General features: G+C 44.1%; 1 protein-coding gene across 1 annotated transcript in view; it reads left to right on the top strand.

Annotated features, from left to right (window-relative positions):
• Nucleotides 1-19,994, top strand: part of LOC147700353 (uncharacterized) — a 190,419-nt gene extending 170,425 nt beyond the window's left edge. The window contains exon 5 of the mRNA XM_086935714.1: nt 15,908-19,994. Within this exon, the coding sequence (XP_086791840.1) occupies nt 17,016-18,959 (1,944 nt within the window). The 5' untranslated portion in view covers nt 15,908-17,015 and the 3' untranslated portion in view covers nt 18,960-19,994. The remainder of the gene's footprint in view (nt 1-15,907) is intronic.
• Nucleotides 19,995-20,481: the final 487 nt, after the last annotated feature.

Raw genomic sequence — 20,481 nt, forward strand, 5'->3', positions numbered from 1 at the left:
ACTTTAACCAGAGATCCGCATACCAAAAAACCGAACAATGGAAGAATCGACACCAGGAAGAAGCCCTGGTTCAACCTCACACTACGGGAGGGAAAAGGAAAATCTTATCTGAAGTCTGGAAGCAGGTAATAATGATAAAAAACGGAAAGAAACCGGATAAGGCAAAATTAAAGGCCATGCGAAAAAAAGACAAGATACTGCTGAGTAAAGCAAAAAAATCATATCAAGAAGAAATCTGGACCAAATTACTAATAGCCGGTAAAAACAATAATGGTCGGTCATTTTGGGGCATCATTAACAAATTGACAAGGGGCAACCAATTAAGGCAAGAGGCAGGAATTGGAGAAAGCAAATGGATTCAGCACGTTAAAAACATGTATACAGATAGGGAGAATGGACAAAAGCGGCATTGCAAAATAGATTGCAGAATATGCGCCAAAAATCTGGAGCACGCTAAAACTCTTTTAAGCACACAAGAAGTCCAGTGGAAAGAAATCAGGGTACCATCACAGGCCAGGGAGATTCGGCCCACAGATAACACTGGCAACGAGATTACCACAGCTTCAAAAACATCCGAAGACCAAAAATCAGTCCCAGAAACCCTCGTAACAACTAAACAGCTAAAAGGTATAATAAAACGCCTAAAAACAGGGGGTGCAGCAGGCCCCAACGGGCTCCTGAATGCTCTCTTCAAACATTCCCCTGAGTTCTGGGCAGAATACTTAACACCACTCTTTAACTTGATTTATAGCCAGAACAAAATGCCCAAATCTTGGAATGGGAACATAATACACCCTATCTTCAAGCAGGGTGATCACAACGACCCAGGGAACTACAGAATGATATTTTGATCGATGTGGAGGCGAAACTATACGGATCATGCCTGTTACAGCGTCTCAAGGATTGGATGGAAGATACAAATATAATACCCATGTTCCAAACGGGTTTTAGGCCAAGGACGGGCACATTAACAAAATTGACAACCTTCGCCCTTCTAAAGGAAAAAGCGGAAACAAAGAAGACCAGATTGTTCCCTTGTTTTATTGACCTACGAGCCGCATTCGACAGGGTGAATCGCATCCGACTATGGGAAAAATTAAGATCATGGGGGCTACCAAAGAACCTATTGGGGTCAATGATAAGCCTGTACAGTGACACCTGGGCAAGAGTTAAACTGGGAGACGGCAGCAGCGCTACTGCTGAAATCAGCACACAACAGGGCCTAAAACAAGGCTGCGTCCTGGCCCCAAGTTTATTCAATCTCTACATGGCGGATATCATCAATCATATGCAGGTGGGAGAAGGTCATCCACCGAATTTGGCAAAAACCCCCATTCCGTTCCTACAATATGCGGACGATATAGTCGTGTTGAGTCAAACCCCAATAGGGCTGCAAAGAATGATTAATAACCTTGTAACCTATTTGGAGCACGAAGACTTGGAACTAAACAAAGGAAAGACCAAAGTGGTCCGCTTAGTAGACCCAAAAAAATCATCGTTTAAATGTTACGCAAACAGTACCCAAATAAAGGAGGAACAATCCTATTAATACTTAGGTCTAAAACTGGGGCGAGGCCCAACGAATAAAGAACATAAAATAGACCTAAAGGCAAAAACCCACTCCATGATCTACGCACACCGGTTATTGCAAAAGAAATTGAGTTGCCCAAACTATTCACATCTGCTAAATGTGATGAAAGCACAGACCTTACCCACCTTGTCATACGCACTTGTTATCTGGTGTGGTAAAGAGACAGGGTTGTTAAATAATCTGCTAACAAAGGTATACAAAGCGGTTTTTAACCTATCAAAATCAGCCTCACCAGCAAAAGGTTCGTCTAGAGTTTGGCCTACTGAATCAAAAGTTTCGCAGTATGGGTACCTTCGCCAAACTTTGCCACAAAATACGTCTGTCAGAGGAAGGCTCACTGGACAGCCTGTGCTGGAAAGAAATTGAAAACCAGCAGAAACAGGTCACATTAGGCAGCTGGGGAGATTTCTTGACTCAATCCTTGAGGAGCCTAGGAATCCAATCGATATGGGATTCTATCCCAGATAGAACCAGCTTTGACAAAACAACAAATAATGCTGTCAATTGGGAATTCTTTCTGGAAGACAAAACGATACTTTCAAAACAAAGACACGGGTGGACCGTGGTAAATTCATACTCTGGGATACTGCCGCAGCCTTATTTAAAAAGTTATTTCAACGAGAAACTAAAGCAGAGTTACATAGAACATCGGCTGGGCTTACAGCATTCAAAGGACTTGCTACCATCCTGGAAAGGTAGTCACAAGGACCCTCTTTGTCGCTTATGCGGCTACCATAATGAAACACTACGCCACCTACTTTGTGTTTGCCCAGCTCTCACGGACTTAAGGAGACGACTTTTAAAAAACCTTTTTAACAAATTGAACATTCGTACATGCAGACAAGCTGTAATTAGATGGTTGGAGGGATCATCTTCCGTGTTGGCTTGTAGGGGGGTTAAATATATGAGAAAAGTACAATCCCTCATACGACAAGCGGACACGGGGAGATAAGAGACATTGAAAATGGCATACCCAACATTTGATAGACAAAGCTTGGCATGGTCATAACAACCCATCAAATTGCAGGAAAATGGACAGATTTGAGTTGATCAGCTAAGTAAGAAAAACAATCACAAAGCAAACAAGCAAATAATTGAACAAGTTTCTGTACCAGCTAAATTAATAATGCACTAAACAAGTAAATTTTTTAACAAGTGATTCTGTAATGTAAATGTAATATTGTAATAATGTTTAAGAATTGGAAACAATAAACTTTTGACTTTGACTTTGACTTTGATAGCACGCCACCAAAAGGGATGGGTCACTTGGTATTGGTTGACACAACCTCTGTCCCCATCACCTGTAAGTAGGTAGAGGAGGGAGCACTGGAAAGAATCACACCAGAGAGGAGCTCTTTATCAGAGTTTTGTTGGGGTGATGTTTAAATTGTTGCAGTTTAGATAAGTGTACACAGGATGGGAGTGGGCAACAGTCCTTTCCATAAATTGGGATGGCAGTGGTTGTGCACTCAGGAAGTACTGTAAAATGTGGCGAAGAGAATTGTTACAAATGGGAAAATGTTGATATTAATGTTCCAGATGCATGATACAAAGCTGCACTCTCTACACAGCCAGTCTTGGCATTAAAATGGGTTCATAATGACAAATCAGAAAACATGCCTAATTGATTGACTGTTCTCTTGTCTACTGCCTTGGAAATAAAATCAAGAGGTGTTGTTGATCAATTTGTTAAACAACACCCTCAAAATATGGTCTTGATCCAGGAGACTCCATGAAAGATTTACAAGAATGGCTGAGGCTTAGGAAGAAGCACTGCTCATGCCGCTATCACCAAAAATAAATAATAATGTCAATCTACATTAGATGCATGAGGTCTGAGTAAGGCAGCCATTATACCTCCCCCTTAACTGAGAAAATATCTTAAAGAATATTAAAATAAAGCCCAGCTCTCTATATCTTGGTCTCAAAACGTTATTCTAGCAATCTGTCTTATTCAGTCTAAATATGATAGATGCAGTACTCCGATATTGTTGACCATCTAAAGAAATTGATTAGGGTGAGATTTCAATAATTTTCTTATAACTCTGGAGCTGGACTCTACATCTCGTACTCATAAACAGAATAAGCCGCGAATGTCCAGAGTCATGTTAGACTATATTAAGAGTCTGAACCTGTTAGATCTATGGCGACAAAGATACCCGGATAATTTCACTCCTGCATCCCCCATGGGTACCATATTCGATCCTCTTTCTACTGCAAAACCTAATATTGAGACTCAGTATATTGATAAACATAATTGAAGGATCCCTATGTTGTCATTTTATCCATAATCCCATTTCATAGTATCATACACCAACTCCGTCAGTGCTGGGAAAAAGCTGTACCCATAAATCCAATATGATATTACTTCATATATTCCCATCCAGTCTACAGAAAAGGATGAATTTCTTTGTTGGTATCATGTCCATATTCCACACTTATAAGTCTTGTTTTCCATTTTGCTTCGGGCCTGTCTTCGCTGGGATCAAGTGGCCTGCGGTGGAGGCCAGAGCACCAGACTGTGCTGGGCCTTGCCGGAGCTGAAAGCTGGTGTGCTGCCTCGGCGGTGCGGATTGCTCTGGAGCCATCTGGGACGTGGTGGATGCTCCCGGACCTGCCTCGGGCCCATCAGGCATAGATTGCTGCCCCCCCCCCCCCCCCTAGCCTGTTGAAGTGCGGTGAGTGTAGTTGGTCGGCAGCCAGATCGTGTCACGAGGGGAAGCACCTTGGGTGTGCGCAGCTGGACTGGGGGCTGAACATCGCCGCACTGAGATTGATCAAGAGCTAGTGATAGCGGCTCCCCCGGGTCTGAGGTCCTGCTGTGCGCTCCCTTCCCCCTGTGGTGAGATGGGTTCGCACCGGCGGTCTATCAGGCTACGTGGGCCCCGGTGGAAGATTGCAGGAGTGGTGGCCCCCCTGGGTGGTTTCCCTGGTGACCGGAGTGTGCCCTCCGCCTGACCCACTCCCCTTGGGAACTATGTGCCAACGATCAGCGGCTGTGTCGAGCTGCAGGGGAGGTGTCATCTGCCACCTACTTGAGGGAGCGGAGGCCATTATACGGGCGAGAATTTGTGTTCCTGCCGGTGCCTGGTGCGGGGCCTCTCAGGCCTATATCCCCTCTGCCATCCGAGGTCCTGTGTTGAGTGCCAGCTGTGGGGTCGTATTTGGAACCCTGCCTGTGGAGTTGGGGCCGGGCGCCTCCTGTGCTGTCTTGCGGCCCCTGGTGAGGGACTGACCAACACACATACCTCCTTTGAGGAGAGGCCGGCTCGCCTTGGTGGTCGGTCGGGCCACACAAGCTTGCCACGAGGTCCCCGAGTACATGGTCAAGGCTGCAGTGACGCCATCTATACACTGTGTGGAGGCTCTTGAAGGATTATAGTGGGACCCCGCGCTCTCGGCTGGGAACGGCGCTTGTAGTGGACTGTTGGATTGTGAGCAGACTCGGAGAGAGGTGTCCTTATATGTGGCCCTTGGTTGTGTGGGGTTCCTGAGGTCCCCTTCTCCTCATCCTATTGCCAACCCTGTGATCGGCAGCCAGGCCACACTGACTGGAGAGGACCCCCCTGATGGATACCAGATTCTTGTATTGGGGTGAATCCACGTAACAGAGCTATGCAGCAACCTATCCCCTAGTGGCATTTTAGGGTCACACAATATCCAGACTACGCTGTGCAAGGGGCGGGCACAACACTTTTTGCCACAGGGACGTGTCGAACTTGCTATGACGAGGGACGTACCTGACAATGCTGCCCTTATGGCCGCCATCACCCAATCGAGAGATGCCCTGGATGCCAAGATTGGGGCGGTTGGATCCGCCGCCATGTTGCTACACCAAGATTTATGCAACGTGCTGGCACAGATTATGGATACGAGGGTCTCTGGGGTGGAAGACGAGGTAGATACCCTGCAGTAGCAAGTAGCCTCCCTGGAGACAAGGGCTGGCATCCCGGGTAGAAGACACTGAAGGGAGGGCCCGGCGCAACAACCTTCGCATCGTTGGATTCCTAGAGGGGTGCGAGGAGGGTGGCATGGAGTGGTTCCTCACCTAGTGGCTTGAGAGTTGGCTCCCTCTGGGGTCACTGTCCTGAAACAGGCTAGGGCCAAGGAACCACTGCTGTTTGACAATGCACGTATCCTAATTTGCCCCAACTATATTAAACTGGCCCAGCAATGATTGCAGTCTTTTATGGCAGCAAAGGCCCATCTACGTGAGCTCAAACTTTCCTATGCCCTATGCTATCCAGCCAAACTGCGGGTGGTCAAGCGATCCCGCACCCATTTTTTTGACTCGCCGGAAGAGGTCTTACAATAGACAGATGAGACAGTGCATCTTCGCCCACATGCACCGCGCCGGAGGGACTCTGATTCCTCGTCAAGCGAGATGGTGCGGAAACAACCTATGTAGAGGGGGAAGGGGAACAGACGCTCCAGGTCCAGGTGAAGGTCTCAGTCGTGTGGCACCTCATCCCGAGCTGCATCAGCCCAGCGACTGCCTACCTCATCAGACTAATCTTGGGGGGGGGGGGCGCTTTATTCCAATAGTTCCTTGATATGTTTGCCTTGACCGGGGAAGCACAATTGAGGGCCGATATCCCTGCAACACATCAGTTGGCAGGGAAAGGGCTAGCTGAGAATGGGTTGTAAGTTGGGGATCCATTGACAGGTGGGGGGACGACCTCCCGTTGGTGTCTGCCACTCACGATACTTCATCGTTTTTGAGATATATGATGGGGGGTGCTGTTTGGATGTTTGGGGGGGAAGGGGGTTTTGTTGTTTGATCGCACTGACCTACATTGCTTCAGAGTCGCCTTATCCAGACCACATATACTTGTCTAGACCACATTTGAACTTCGAACCTTCACATGGCGGTGCCTTCTGGTGATAAGCGGGATCCCTCTGGGACCCTTCAAATAATGAGTTGGAATGTCAGGGGGGCGCTAGACAAAATCAAGTGAGGCGCTATACTCAAACAGGCGAAGCGAATGCATACAGACGTCCTCATGCTGCAATAAACACATTGTATGGGCACTAAGGCGCTATGCTTTTAACGCTTTGGTTTCATTTATGTATTTCACTCCGGGTTTGCGAGGGGGTCCCGGGGAGTTGCGATTCTGATCCATAGGCGGGTTCCATACACACACATGAAGACATGGAGGGACACGCAGAGTAGATATTTATTTCTTCAGGGGACGGTAGGGACTGAGTCCATAATACTGGGATGTGTATATGCCCCCCACCCCTTTCTTTGGGCATGGGGGAAAAAACTCATGACCCTGTGGACAGACATGCCTGATAGGCTGGCTGTTGTGGGGGGGATTGAAGTGATGTGCTAGACCTGGTTTGGGATCGTTGGCAACCTGGAGGTCCATTGGACGCAGGTCGGCATACTAAGTTACATTCACTGGTGGCGGGTCTGGATTGGGTGGACCCTTGGCGACGCCTACATGGGACTGCACAGGGCTATACATACCTGTCGGCCTTCCATGACTCCTTCTCCCACCTTGATTATATCTTTGTCCCCCGGGCAATAGATAACAGAGTGATTGCCGCCGATATTCTTCTGTGTGGACTTTCGGACCACTAGCCGATCACTCTCACGTTACGTGTGGGCCGGGCAAAGCAGCCGTTTTGGTGGCGTCTCTCTGCATAGAACCTCCAGAAAAAAGACTATAGAGATCATCTGGAAGGTGCCATTGACCAATATTTCGTTTCTGACGAACCTGCAAGGATATGTAGAACGCTGCTCGAGCTCTCGTTCCAAAACAACTGGGTTACATTACCAAATCGACTGTTACCCGAGATTTGACCAACCGGTGTGGCCTAATTTATCCACATCTAAGGAGCTCTGTACCCCTACAGATTTTACTTGTGGCTGACATTGTGCCCCACGTCCACTGTCGTTTTCTACCATTCCATTTGGCATTCTCTCAGAAGTTCCAGGGAGTTTTTTCAGCATTGAAAAATTACGTCCTGATGATGGTCTATATGACGACTGCCCTCTAGACCGAAACGTCAACACTTCATCGTCTCCTGAAATGTTGCTTTGGCACTAACTCACAACCATTTCTTATCAATTAATTTAGGTTGTCTGCCTTATCCATGAGGAGTTGATGTTTTCAGTTGTGACCTGTAGAGAAAATATTATTTGTCTCTGTTCATGACTTTTGCTCAAATTCATTTGTCTGTATTCATCTCCACAATTTTGTGTCAGTAAATATAAATTTGCCAAATATATTTCTTTCTCTGTGTGTTCTCTCTTTTCCTTCCATGAATTTATTTTGATTGTGTATAAAGACTGTTATCCTGAGGATACAACTGAGTGTGTTACACTTGTATAACTCATAAATCATACTGACTATTTTCTAAATAAGTCCCTTGTAGCATACTCTGACCTTAACCATTGGCCAATATTTGACATCTAACGTAGGGACGGTAGAGGGGGCTGACTGCCTTTGGGAGGCGATGAAGCCCACGCACCGGGGGTAGACATTTCTTTCTGTGCAGCACCTCACAGATTGCGTAGGGAGTCCCTCGTCCAGGCAGAGGCGAAGCAATTTGAATTGGAATCTCGCTGTAGAGATAGTGCAGATCAGCAGGCTCGGCGCCAACTCCTGTTGACGCAGCAGGAATATGCCCATCTTCTGCTAGACGAAGCCCGGTAGGCGTCGCTGGTGACCAACAGTAGGATTTACCAGTGGGGAGATAAGTCCAGCAATTTACTGACTAGGTTATGCCAGAGATCGTTAAATACTCCCAGGCCCTGCCGGGCATTTTGGGCCCGGATGGGTCCTCTCTCACAGACCCCTCCACTATTGCTGAAAGCTTTGCCATGTGCTATGCAGACCTTTATGCCCCCACGAAATGCCTCCCCGCAGCTGTAGTTGTTCGCTTCCTCGATGACCTGCCACCTAAGGCCCTTTCTGATGCAGTGAGTGAGGAGCTGGATCTCCCGCTCACGGAAGAGGAACTGGGTGCGCCGCTGGGTGAGATGCAGCCTGGAAAGGCCCCGGAACCGAATGGCTTCCCAGGTGAATTTTTTAAACCATATTTTCTGCAGCTGGGGCCGTGCTTTTGTAGTAGTAGAGGAGGCCAGGGAGCAGGGTCGTCTGCCTTGCGATTGGAGACATGCAGAGGTTTTTGTGTTCCACAAGCCTGGTAGACTTCCAGATCAGCACGCGCCGTACCGCCATATATTTCTACTTAATGTAGAGGCCAAGGTTCTGGCTAATCCAAACACAAATGAGCCAATGCTGATACCACTAGTACAACCAAATCTACCAATCACTCGTGCCACTCATAGTGATTTGAAAAGAATTTTTCAAATTATTTTAAATGGATTTTCTTTTTATTTTATATTTTAAATCTACTCTTGGAATCTTTTTATTTTTAGATACGCAATAGAACAATTTTAAAAAAGGACCTAACAATAATATTTACATGATACACATAATTACATCCATATACATTTATCCAAAACAATCAAAATTCAATATAAAACAGATTCAATATAACAGAAAAGCCCGCTTTTCCACAATAAATCAGAAACAGGTTATAGTAGAAAAAATCAAAAGAAGAGATGAAAAGATTTTATATGAAAGAAAAATAGAAGGGGGATAGATAGAATCCCAGCAAATGATGGCAAAATAGTATAAGCTTCAGGTTTATGTACTAAAATCCTTTTGATCATGTATTATTTTAAATAAACCTGACACCTTCTTTATTAATAATATTAAATTTGCAAAACACAAACAGGTCTACATGTTTAAAACCCTACAGATAATTAAAGGAGATCTCCTCAGAAGCAGGGGAGACGAGCTGTGAAAATAAAACCAAAGTGCTTGTATTATATACATGTCGCTTTCAATCATACTCTGCCACCTCAGCTATCTTCAGAGTAAAAAGTACCTTAAACGTTTCCTTGTGCGCCCGACACACACAAATGTTGACCAGACAGCGTCCTTCAACCTTGTAGTTCTATCGAAAGTAACACAATATACACCATACTTAATGATAACCAGAATATTGAAGGCCATGTGCACTCGCTTGTAATTTCAAAAAGGCAGCTTACAGCAAGAATACAAATCCTCTGCGCCACATGTCCAAACGGAAGTTGTTTTTGAATTAGCACTAAAACAGCAAAGATATTCACTTTTACAAAGTTTGTCTAAAGCAAGTTGACCTGTAAAGAGTTATAAAAGTATTTGCGTGCATACCTTCTCAGCAAGCTTATGGACAAAGGTGACATTTTGCCGCCAACCATCCGGCACCGCAATATCTGCAAACACATCGGTGAACAAGACATTTATAGTTTATATCTCCATAGTTTATTCCGCAATCCTTATAAAGCCTCCCGACACAAAGGGAGAGTTTATTACCTTAGTTTTATCGCAGCTCCCGCCATTCGACACTCTCCTCTTCAAGGGGATGTTCTCCCAACTGCGTCTAGGTAATCCTTTAATCCTGTGGCTCGGCGTGCGGCGTATGACATCATCACAAGATGCCATTGTGGCAAAACAGGTATTAAAAAAAAATGGACGATTCAAAAAACTTTATTGAGACTTCCTCAGCGTCACACTGACCCTCTCCCTCTCTGTCTATCTCCCTCTCTGTCTGTCTGTCTCCCTCTCTGTCTGTCTGTCTCCCTCTCTGTCTGTCTCCCTCTTTGTCTGTCTCCCTCTCTATCTCTGTCTCCCTCTCCGTCTCTGTCTCCCTCTCCGTCTCTGTCTCCGTCTCCGTCTCTGTCTCCCTCTCCAACTCTGTCCCTGCCTCTCTCTGTCCCTGCCTCTATCTGTCCCTGCCTCTATCCCTGCCTCTCTGTGTCTCTGTCTGTTGCCCTACCTCTCTCTGTCTCTGTCTCTGCCTCTATCCCTGCCTCTCTCTGTCTCTGTCTCTGCCTCTATGCCTGCCTCTCTCAGTCTCTGCCTCTATCCCTGCCTCTCTCTGTCTCTGCCTCTATCCCTGCCTCTCTCTGTCTCTGCCTCTCTGTTTCCTTCCGTCTCCTGTCTGTTTCTTTTTGTCTCTGTCTGTCCCTGTCTGTTTCTTTTTGTCTCTATCTCTGTCTGTCATTGTCTCTCTGCCTCTACTGTCGCCTCCATCGGTCTCTGTGTCTCTATCGGTCTCTGTGTCTTTATTGGTCTCTGTGTCTCTGTCGGCCTCTGTGTCTCTGTGTCTATGTCGGTCTCTGTGTCTTTGTCGGTCTCTGTGTGTGTCTATTGGTCTCTGTGTGTGTCTATCGGTCTCTGTGTCTCTATCTCTAGCTGTCTCTGTGTCTCTATCTCTATCTGTCTCTGTGTCTATCTGTCTCTGTCCAAACAGGAAGCTTCCCAAAACGCCCTCATAAAAGTGAGCTGGGAAAGCGCTTACATCTGACTTTTAAAGGGCCTTTTGGGAAGCTCTCTGAAGGTGCCCTGACGTCACAGAGACCAGCAGTAAACACAGAAGATGGCCACATGAGCATACATAGTGAATACCTAATTAATAGGTATTCACTACTTATGCTCCTGCAGTCTTCGTCTGTGTTTCATGTCGGAGGGAGAAACTGCAAGGCAAGGTCCGCAGACCGCCAGTGAAGGCGTCGTGGGCCGTACTGAGTACCAGTTCTATAGAGCAACCTCCCCCATTTCAAGAAGCTGGAACCAAAGCCCATCTTGCTCATAATGCCAACTAAGAAGGGCCATTTCACTGAATCAAACAAACCCTTATTGGTGTCCCGTGAGGCTACTGCCAACGGAGCCCTAATTCCTTCTGCTGTTGCAATGTTCACTGTGATCGATCTATGTGGCATAAACTGATTCTAGTCTTGGTGTTTCAAATCCAAGATTACCCCTCTCAATCGGTTTGCCAGTAATTTGTTGTCCAAATTGAGCAGAGATATCAGCCTGTAGGAGACCCACCTGTCTACAGGCTTCCCAACCTTGGGTATAAGGACAATGGTTGCTGTGCACATACGGTCAAGGAGTGCCCCTCTCTGTTGATACAGGAGCTGTAAATTGCATAAGTTTCAGAGCAGCTTGTCCGATTAAATGGGCCTCATCTTGCTTGGTGTACAGTGATTACCAAGCTACCTGAAATGACCTATTACACAGCATTTATGTTATGTGTTTGTATGTTTTGTGCAAACAAGAATAATACCACTTTCTATTACAAAATATTAGAGGTGAGCATTGTTGCAAAGCATTTAATTTGTGCTAGTTTTATTAAAACAAAATAGAAATCTATTAATGCTTTTTTGCTCAAACATATAATTAATTTAGGAAGTAGATTTGAAAAGTGAAATTCTTTATTGGCCAGGTAGATTTCACTAGCATTTTGCCCTTTGGGTGGGTTTTTTGTTTAAATAACTCCACACTCCAGCAGTTTGATGCAGTGTTTGGACACATCTTGATAATGACTGTCGTATGACCAGGATCAGGGAATTCTGGGCATATCATAACAAAGGCTAGCACATGATGGGAATAATATGTTTTTATAAAGTGTTTGTATCGTGTGACATAAAACAATTAAAATGTCTTTTAATCCAGAGTATAATGAATGTGCCGTTGCATTGTTTCCCAGTTGAGCAATCTTGCATTCTGACCTTAAAACAGTATCTGGCACTCGATGCTCATTACAATACTGCTATTTTTGCTTTTCCTTTTTATGTTTCTGGGTCAAAGTTATTGTGACCTTAAAGCACTGTCTCTTACCATCTGAGCTGTTGCAATTTATCACACACATTTTTTATTTTTTATTTTATTTTTTTAATAGTTATATATAGCGCGGACTAGACCCGACACATCGGGTATCAGAGCGCTGTACATGAGCACCAGTTTCATTACAGATGGACACATTCATTTCTTTCTTAGGCACGGTGAGATTAAGTGATCTGCCCAGAATCGCAGGATGTTGAGCGTCGTTGCCGAGACTCTAAACCGGTTCCTCAGCTTCGAGGTCCACCGCTCTAGCTGTAAGGCTACACCCTCTCCACACGTATTGGAGGCTTGCATCTTGAACATCACACGAGCCATACATTTTAGGGTATGTTTTGTTTGTGGTTGGAGTTGGTTGTGTCTGTGCTGCTGGGTTTGCAGGTTGCCATTCCACTGTAGTGTGCTTCCCTTTGGTCTTGTATGGTGCTCAGTGTCTGTGGTGTCATTGTTGTTAGTTGTTTCGTAGATTCATACCTTCTCTCACTATCTGCTGCGATTTTTGTGAGTAGTTGTAGGTTGGTTGAGAGAAGTCTGTAGTTAGCAATACATTTTTTAGTTGATAGTTTTACTTGCACTGAATGCACCAGTTAGAAGGTGCTCGGTTCTCTTAAAGTACTAGACATTTCTGTAAGTATTTTGAGTATTGTTTGATGATTTCTGAGCTCCCGTTTTCTGGTGCATTGACAGATTTTTTTTGTATTGTGTTTTCATAATCTTTAAACACAAGCATCAAATATAGTATCAAGTGGGTGATCTTCCAAACCATCAAGTAATCAATTACAGCCTAAACAAATGTAATAGCTATAAATCAGTTACACTAATTGTTTAAAAGGGTGCTCTAAAGAAAGACTGTCAGGTATAAAACTAGGCTGCGTTGTGTTTCAGGAAGGCAACATTTCTTAGACATACATCACCTAAGACAGTATTTTGTATCATCTTCCCAGGTGCTCATTAAGTTTAGGGTCATTTCCTGTGTGCTGTGGTAAATAAAACATTACCCTGTCATAATTTCTATGCATTAATAAGGAATAAGGATAGCTCAATAAAATGAGAGGCAGAGTCCATGGTGTCCGAGTCAAAAGGGCTTTAATACAGTGACTCGAGTCAATGGAGAATCGGGTTCCATCACCACTAAGGTTCAGGAAGGGTCGTCAACCGTCATCTGAAGATTTATTCACATAACACATTATATATAGTAAAGCCATACAATTGCATTGAATAGAGAAGGCGGAACAAGTGAAAGAGAGAGATAAGAACACATGGGCGTGAATGAAGGCTTGTAAGGAGGCGTACACGAGGGTGTGCACTTGATGAGTCATAGGTGTGTCATAGATGGGTGGATGCATAGAGGAGATCTGCAGGGTCAGCAGAAACCCTTTACCCTACATGTGCGCGCAACTGGTCATGACGTGAAATTGACGTGTAACTGGGGAGAGCTGGGGGCTGACTTCTAGCACTAGTAGAGGAGTCTGGAGTCTGGGATGTCAGAACGACCTGTACCTTTGACGTATCTGATATCTAATGTTTGGAGGATGTATTGTCTGAAGTAAAGCTTTCTCGAGTAAAGGCTGTTCATTACTAAATGCGAGTGTGCGCATATATTTCTTCGTGCATGGCGTGGGGGCATGGGCCTACTATGGCAACGGGTTCAGTAAATCACTTGCATGGAGACAGGAAGGCTAGGCCCTATGCTCTGCAGGCGGAGATATGTTTACCTCTTTCACTAGACTGGAATGTGTTTTTGCGGAGCTGAACAGATAACTGTAGGCAAAATACCGTCTTGGCAGGCAGGCCAGGCCGGGCACCTCTCGGCTGAGCAGGGAGTAAGGGAGAGGTCAGGGATGCATACCTAAACTGCAGCTTTCAGAGTCAGAAGAGGCTCAGAAGAGGCTCGGAGCCTGAATTCAGGGCCTGGCTCGGCTGGGCCACAAAAACGTGTGCTTCTCGACTTTTAAACGTATACCATGTAAATGCATTGGCAACGTAGGCCTCAGTGCAGAATTAACATTTCTTTCATGGAGGACTTGGTAACTGACATGTTAACGTTGGACACAAATGCATGTGCGTCTTCATTTCGGCCATGGAGGGAAAAATGCATGGATGGACATGCACGTACACTAAACGCTTGTGTACTCGTTGGGGTACACGTAGGGGACATACTGGCCATGTAAAATTTCATTTTCCTCAGTGCTGCATGTGAATTTGTTCAGCAACACTCCAGTGACTAGCAGCTTTAAGCCACTTGCTGAGCCTGATCAGGCTAACCAGTGCATGGCTATTCTTCTCCTACCTGATAGCAGGGTAAATACAGAAATTGGTGTCTCTTTAAACACCTTTCATTAAGTTTACTGTAATATCACAGTAGTGTGCTAGCACTGAGCTGGAATGCAATATGTGGATAAAAATCTCCTCTGTGATTTTCATACCTGGTACCAACCTATCTCGTGTAGCTACTTGGGAGCCGAGTATACTCTGTGTCATTTTAGATCTGGCACTTGCAGAATTTGTTTTAACATGCACATAAGTCTTGTTCAAGTCAGCTTTAGTCTTACACATCTTACTTGGAACGGATTAGCAGATTTGGTTTCTTCCTGATTGATCTGTGCATCATATGTATCGCATCGAAATCTAATGGCACCCCATATGTTTGACAGCAGTTTGTTTGAGATTGTGAACAGTGTTAAAAGACCTTAATTACTTATGGTAAGGTTTGCAAAAACTAAGAACTGCCGTCCCTCTAAACTGTTTGTGTTGAACCTAATAAACCCGCCATTATTGAACACATGACCAATCTCTATGCATTCAGCAGGAAGCAGTAATACACTAAAATGTGGCAGGCCCTCTAATCGCGCTTTGGGATCATATAGACATTGCTTGGCCACTCTTTTGGTCAGTGAACGTACAGACCTCATACACTTTGACATGCTACCCTATTCTCATTTTCCCTCTAGGATTAGTTTTTTGTCCTGAAAATGATTCTGTTGTAACATTATTATTTCCTAAGCTACAAACATGATAAAGTGAAATGTATTAATTAATTGTCTTGCTGTGGCATAGGACTTAAGCCACAACTCACTGACCAAGGGCAAGGTCAACACCATTATGTGGTGTTGCATATGTTACTATTCAAATGAATGTGGACTCTGGTACATATTTTTTTTAAATGTTTTTTTAGAGTGTTATATAGCGCAAACTAGACCCGAAGGTATCAGGTATCCGAGCGCTTTACATGAGCACCAGTTTAGTTACAGATGGACATATTCATTTTTGTTAGGCACGGGGAGATTAAGAGATTTGCCCAGAATCGCAGGATGTTAAGCGTTGTTGCCGATACTCGAACATGGTTCCCCAGCTTCGAGGTTGACCTCTCTAGCCGTAAGGCTACATCCTCTCCCCAAATTGGGCTGTTCTTATTTTATTGCAGCATGATCAATGAATGCCGATTTCCATAAGAATGATTGTTGTGGATAGTGGCACAGTGAGCTAAAAAGATGTACTGCATTGCAACCTAGAGTAATTACCGGTGGCTAAAATGTATTCAAGTGTTAGATTTTTTTTAAAAACATTTCTTCAGACACTTTGCTGCTTATAGTTTACGACATTACAGGTATTTTTGTATCCACAGAGAGGAGATTCCTGAACTTATAATAAGATGAAGAGTATTGAAGAAAACATGACAATACTGGAAAGCTATCTGATACTTGAGAAGAACCAGAAATGATGCCAAACAGTAATTCAAAATAGAACAACTCAGTAGGAGACAGAGAATCTCGTACATGAACAGGCGTATCCTACAGTAACATCAAGTGCAATCCAGCGGCTTCAAGAGGCTGAGGGCATCTATGCTGCGGGTCACAAAACATCCAAATAAAGTAAAATCACAAAAATGACACTGCCAGAACACATCCAAAATATAAACATGCTAGATACCACCCTTTATCTTTGATAATGATCAGGTAGTTCTAAAAAGTGCTCCCCTCTCTAACATGACAATATCAATACTATGGTGTTAGTCCATCATAAACGCTGTTTTGGCTGGACCTTACAATCTCTAGAAAGAGGTATACAAAACATAGGTATACAAAACCTGAATCGTGAACCAGACATCTGAAAGTAAAAGGAAAGAAGTGTTTGGCTACTTGCAATGCAGAACATTATTCTAGAGCATAACGACTTGGTATTGAGTTTTGTTCTATGTGTGTATTTCATAAATATTGTCCAAGAAACAGACTATTTAGATATGCTGTGAGGTTAATTCTTTGCACACATTCTAGAAAGTTCTTAATGCAGGTTGAAAACACAGCTCCTGTTAGAAATATCATACATATGTTATCAGTCCTGCAAGAACATATCTACTGCGAAAACCTAGTGAAGATTAAAATATAGTTAGTGATTCAGGAACAACAATGATCAGTCAGCAAACACATTAACATGATTTATGCCAAAATATAACCGACGCTTAGACTCTAAGCCCCAAAGAAAAAAATATACACACAACGTAAGACGAGCTTTGGCTTCTCCTCATTACTGAAGTAGCATCACCAACCATGCACAGGGGAAAACGCATGAGGATATTTTGAATGTGGCACAACCAAGAGTTCATTAACAAACAAAACCAAAAGAAATAACATAACGGTTCTGTGTTTGTGAGAAGAGTGTTAATAACTTCTAATCCCTACACTGCCACCACTAACAGCCAAACAGAAAGCTTATTTAGGTTTAATGAATGTGAAATGGCTTTTAATGAGTCATCAGCTCTGTGGGGCAAATATCAAACACATACAGTAGAACACACAGACACAGGCAGTGAAAATGGAAAGAGCTTTACTCTCTCAGCAAACTTACAGATCCATCAACAAATGCACACAGAAAAACCTTACACCTGCGGTAAATGTGGAAAGAGCTTTACTTTCTCAGGAAAACTAAAGATCCATCAGCAATCACACACTGGGGAAAAATCATATCCTTGCAGGGAATGTAGCAAACACTATACTGATTTATTAAAACTAAATGTCCATCAGGAAAAGCAAATAGGGGTAAAACCATACACATGCAGTGAATGTGAAAAGAGCTTTACTAAAGCATTGGATCTAACCATTCATCTGCGACAGCATACAGGAGAAAAGCCATACACATGCCAAGAATGTGGAAAGAGTTTTAGTACATCTGCAAATTTAAGGAGCCACCACCTAACACATACAGGAGAAAAACTTTATGCTTGCAGCGAAGGTGGAAAGAGCTTTACTCATTTATCAACTGTAAAGAGTCACCAGCGTATGCATACAGGGGAAACACCTTACACTTGTAGTGAATGTGGAAAGAGCTTTAGGGAAGCTAAGCAACTAAAGCGACACCATCTGACACACACGGGGGAAAAACTATACACATGCGGGGAATGTGGAAAGAGCTTTAGTAGATCTACATATCTTAAGACACACCATCTGACACACACAGGGGAAAAGCCATACACATGCCAAGAATGTGGAAAGAGCTTTAGTGCATCCTCACATCTAAAGAGCCACCACCTAACACATACAGGAGAAAAACCATGCACTTGCAGCGAATGTGGAAAGAGCTTTGCTTTATTATCAAATTTAAAGAAACACCAGCGTATGCACACTGGGGAAAAACCTTACACTTGCACCGAATGTGGAAAGAGCTTTGCTCGTTTATCAACTGTAAAGAACCACCAGCGTATGCATACAGGGGAAACACCTTACCCTTGTAGTGAATGTGGAAAGAGCTTTAGGGAAGCTACGCAACTAAAGAGACACCATCTGACACACACGGGGGAAAAACCATACATGTGCAGTGAATGTGGAAAGATCTTTATTCGTTCATCAGAACTAACCATCCATCTGCGCAGGCATACAGGAGAAAAACCATACACATGCAGTGAATGTGGAAAGATCTTTATTCGTTCATCAGAACTAACCATCCATCTGCGCAGGCATACAGGAGAAAAACCATACACATGCAGTGAATGTGGACAGAGCTTTAGTAGATCTGGTACTCTAAAGAGACACCATCTGACACACACAGGGGAAAAACCATACACGTGCAGTGAATGTGGAAAGAGCTTTATTCGCGCATCAGCACTAACCATTCATCTGCGCAGGCATACAGGAGAAAAACCTCTGGGCAGGCATACAGGAGAAAAACCACACATATGCAGTGAATGTGGAAAGAGCTTTAGTACATCTTCGTATCTAAAGAGCCACCATCTGACACACACAGGGGAAAAACCACACGCATGCGATGAATGTGGAAGGAGCTTTACTAAAGCATCACACCTAGCAATCCATCTGAAATGGCATACAGGAGAAAAAGCATACACATGCAGTGAATGTGGAAAGGGCTTTATTTACGTATCCGCACTAACCATCCATCTGCGCAGGCATACAGGAGAAAAACCATACACGTGTAGTGAATGTGGAAAGAGCTTTTCTGAAGCAAGAGACCTAACCATCCATCTGCGACGGCATACAGGAGAAAAACCATATACTTGCAGTGAATGTGGAAAGAGCTTTACTCAAGCTGGGCACCTAAAAACCCATGTGCGAATGCATACAGGAGAAAAACCATATACTTGCAGTGAATGTGGAAAGAGCTTTACTCAAGCTGGGCACCTAAACACCCATGTGCGAACGCATACAGGAGAAAAGCCATACACATAGAGTGAATGTGGAAAGAGCTTTAGTAGCTCTACACTTCTAAAGAGCCACCAGCCAACACACACAGGGGAAAAACCATACACATGCAGTGAATGTGGAATGAGCTTTTCTCATTTATCAACTTTAAAGATCCACCAGCGCATGCATACAGGAAAAATCATACACTTGGATGAATGTGGAAATTTCTTTACTTAAGCATCAATCCTAAGCATCCATCTGCAAATGCTTGTAGCAGAAAAACCATACAATTGCAGTGAATGTGGAAAAAGCTTTAGTAAATCCACACATCAAAAGAGTCACCATCTAACACAAAGGGGGGAAACTTTATTCAGAACATCAGGTCTAACCATCCTTCTGCAATGGCATTCAGAAGAAAAAACATGCAAATGCAATGAATGTTGAAAGACGTTTGGTAAATCCATTCAACTAAAGGGTCAGCAGCTAACACACAATTGAGAAATGCACACACATGCAGTGTATGTGGAAAGAGATTTGCTCAAGAATCAGTCCTAACCATCCATCTGTGAAGGCATACAGAAGACAAATCATACAAATGCAGTGAAGGTGGAATGGGCTTTGCACCTAACATACCTAAAATGCCAACAGCAATAACACATAGGAGAAACAACATAAAATATCTAGGCTGTTTCAGTCGTTTATAAACCATAAGACACCTCCTGCAGATGTAAATAAGGGAATGGCTGTTATGATTTATTATACATAGTGGTTAATTAGTGAACACAGAAAGAGGAAGTAACATATGGAGGGATGTGAAAAGGGCTTCCATGCTTTTTTGCAACCATTGTTGCTTGGGTAAATATACACACAGGTAAACTCATTCATAAGCATCAAATACGATGTGTTTTTTCCCCCGGAGTTTTATATAGCGTGAACTTGCCCTGAAGTTTTCAGAGCGCTTTACAAGAGCACCAGTTGAGTTACATGAGGACACATTCATTTTTGTTAGGCACGAGGAGATTAACGCTTTCGCCGCGGGCCTAATTCCCCCGCGGGAGGAGGGGGCCGCGCGCATCGCTGCGGTGCTCATGACGAGCTCGGCTTGTCATGCAGCACGGTGGCAATGTGCTCATGACGAGCTGAGCTCGTCATGACCACGCCCGTTCCAATGGAAAGCCCAGCAAAGCAGGGGAATTATCCCCACGTGGGCATTCCGTAACGGTCATGATGAGCTCAGCCCATCATCAGCACAGCGCCACCGTGCTGCATGACAAGCTGAGCGTGTCATGGGCACCCAAGAGGTTAAGTGATTTGCCCAGAATCACAGGATGCTGAGCGTCATTGCCAAGACTCAAACCCGGTTCTCCAGATTTGAGGCGACTGCCTTAGCCGTTAGGCCACATCCTCTCCCCAAGGAGGGAGGCTATTATGAAATTATAAGTCGTTTCAGCAACACATCCAATACTTTTTTTTGGCTATACTCAACATGGGAGGGCTTCTTTCACCTTTCAGCATGCAGAGTTACAAGGTTCATGAAGAAACCATGTCTAGACATTGTGAATGTCAG

The sequence above is a fragment of the Lissotriton vulgaris genome, chromosome 8 (assembly GCF_964263255.1).
Source record: "Lissotriton vulgaris chromosome 8, aLisVul1.2, whole genome shotgun sequence".
NCBI lineage: Eukaryota > Metazoa > Chordata > Amphibia > Caudata > Salamandridae > Lissotriton > Lissotriton vulgaris.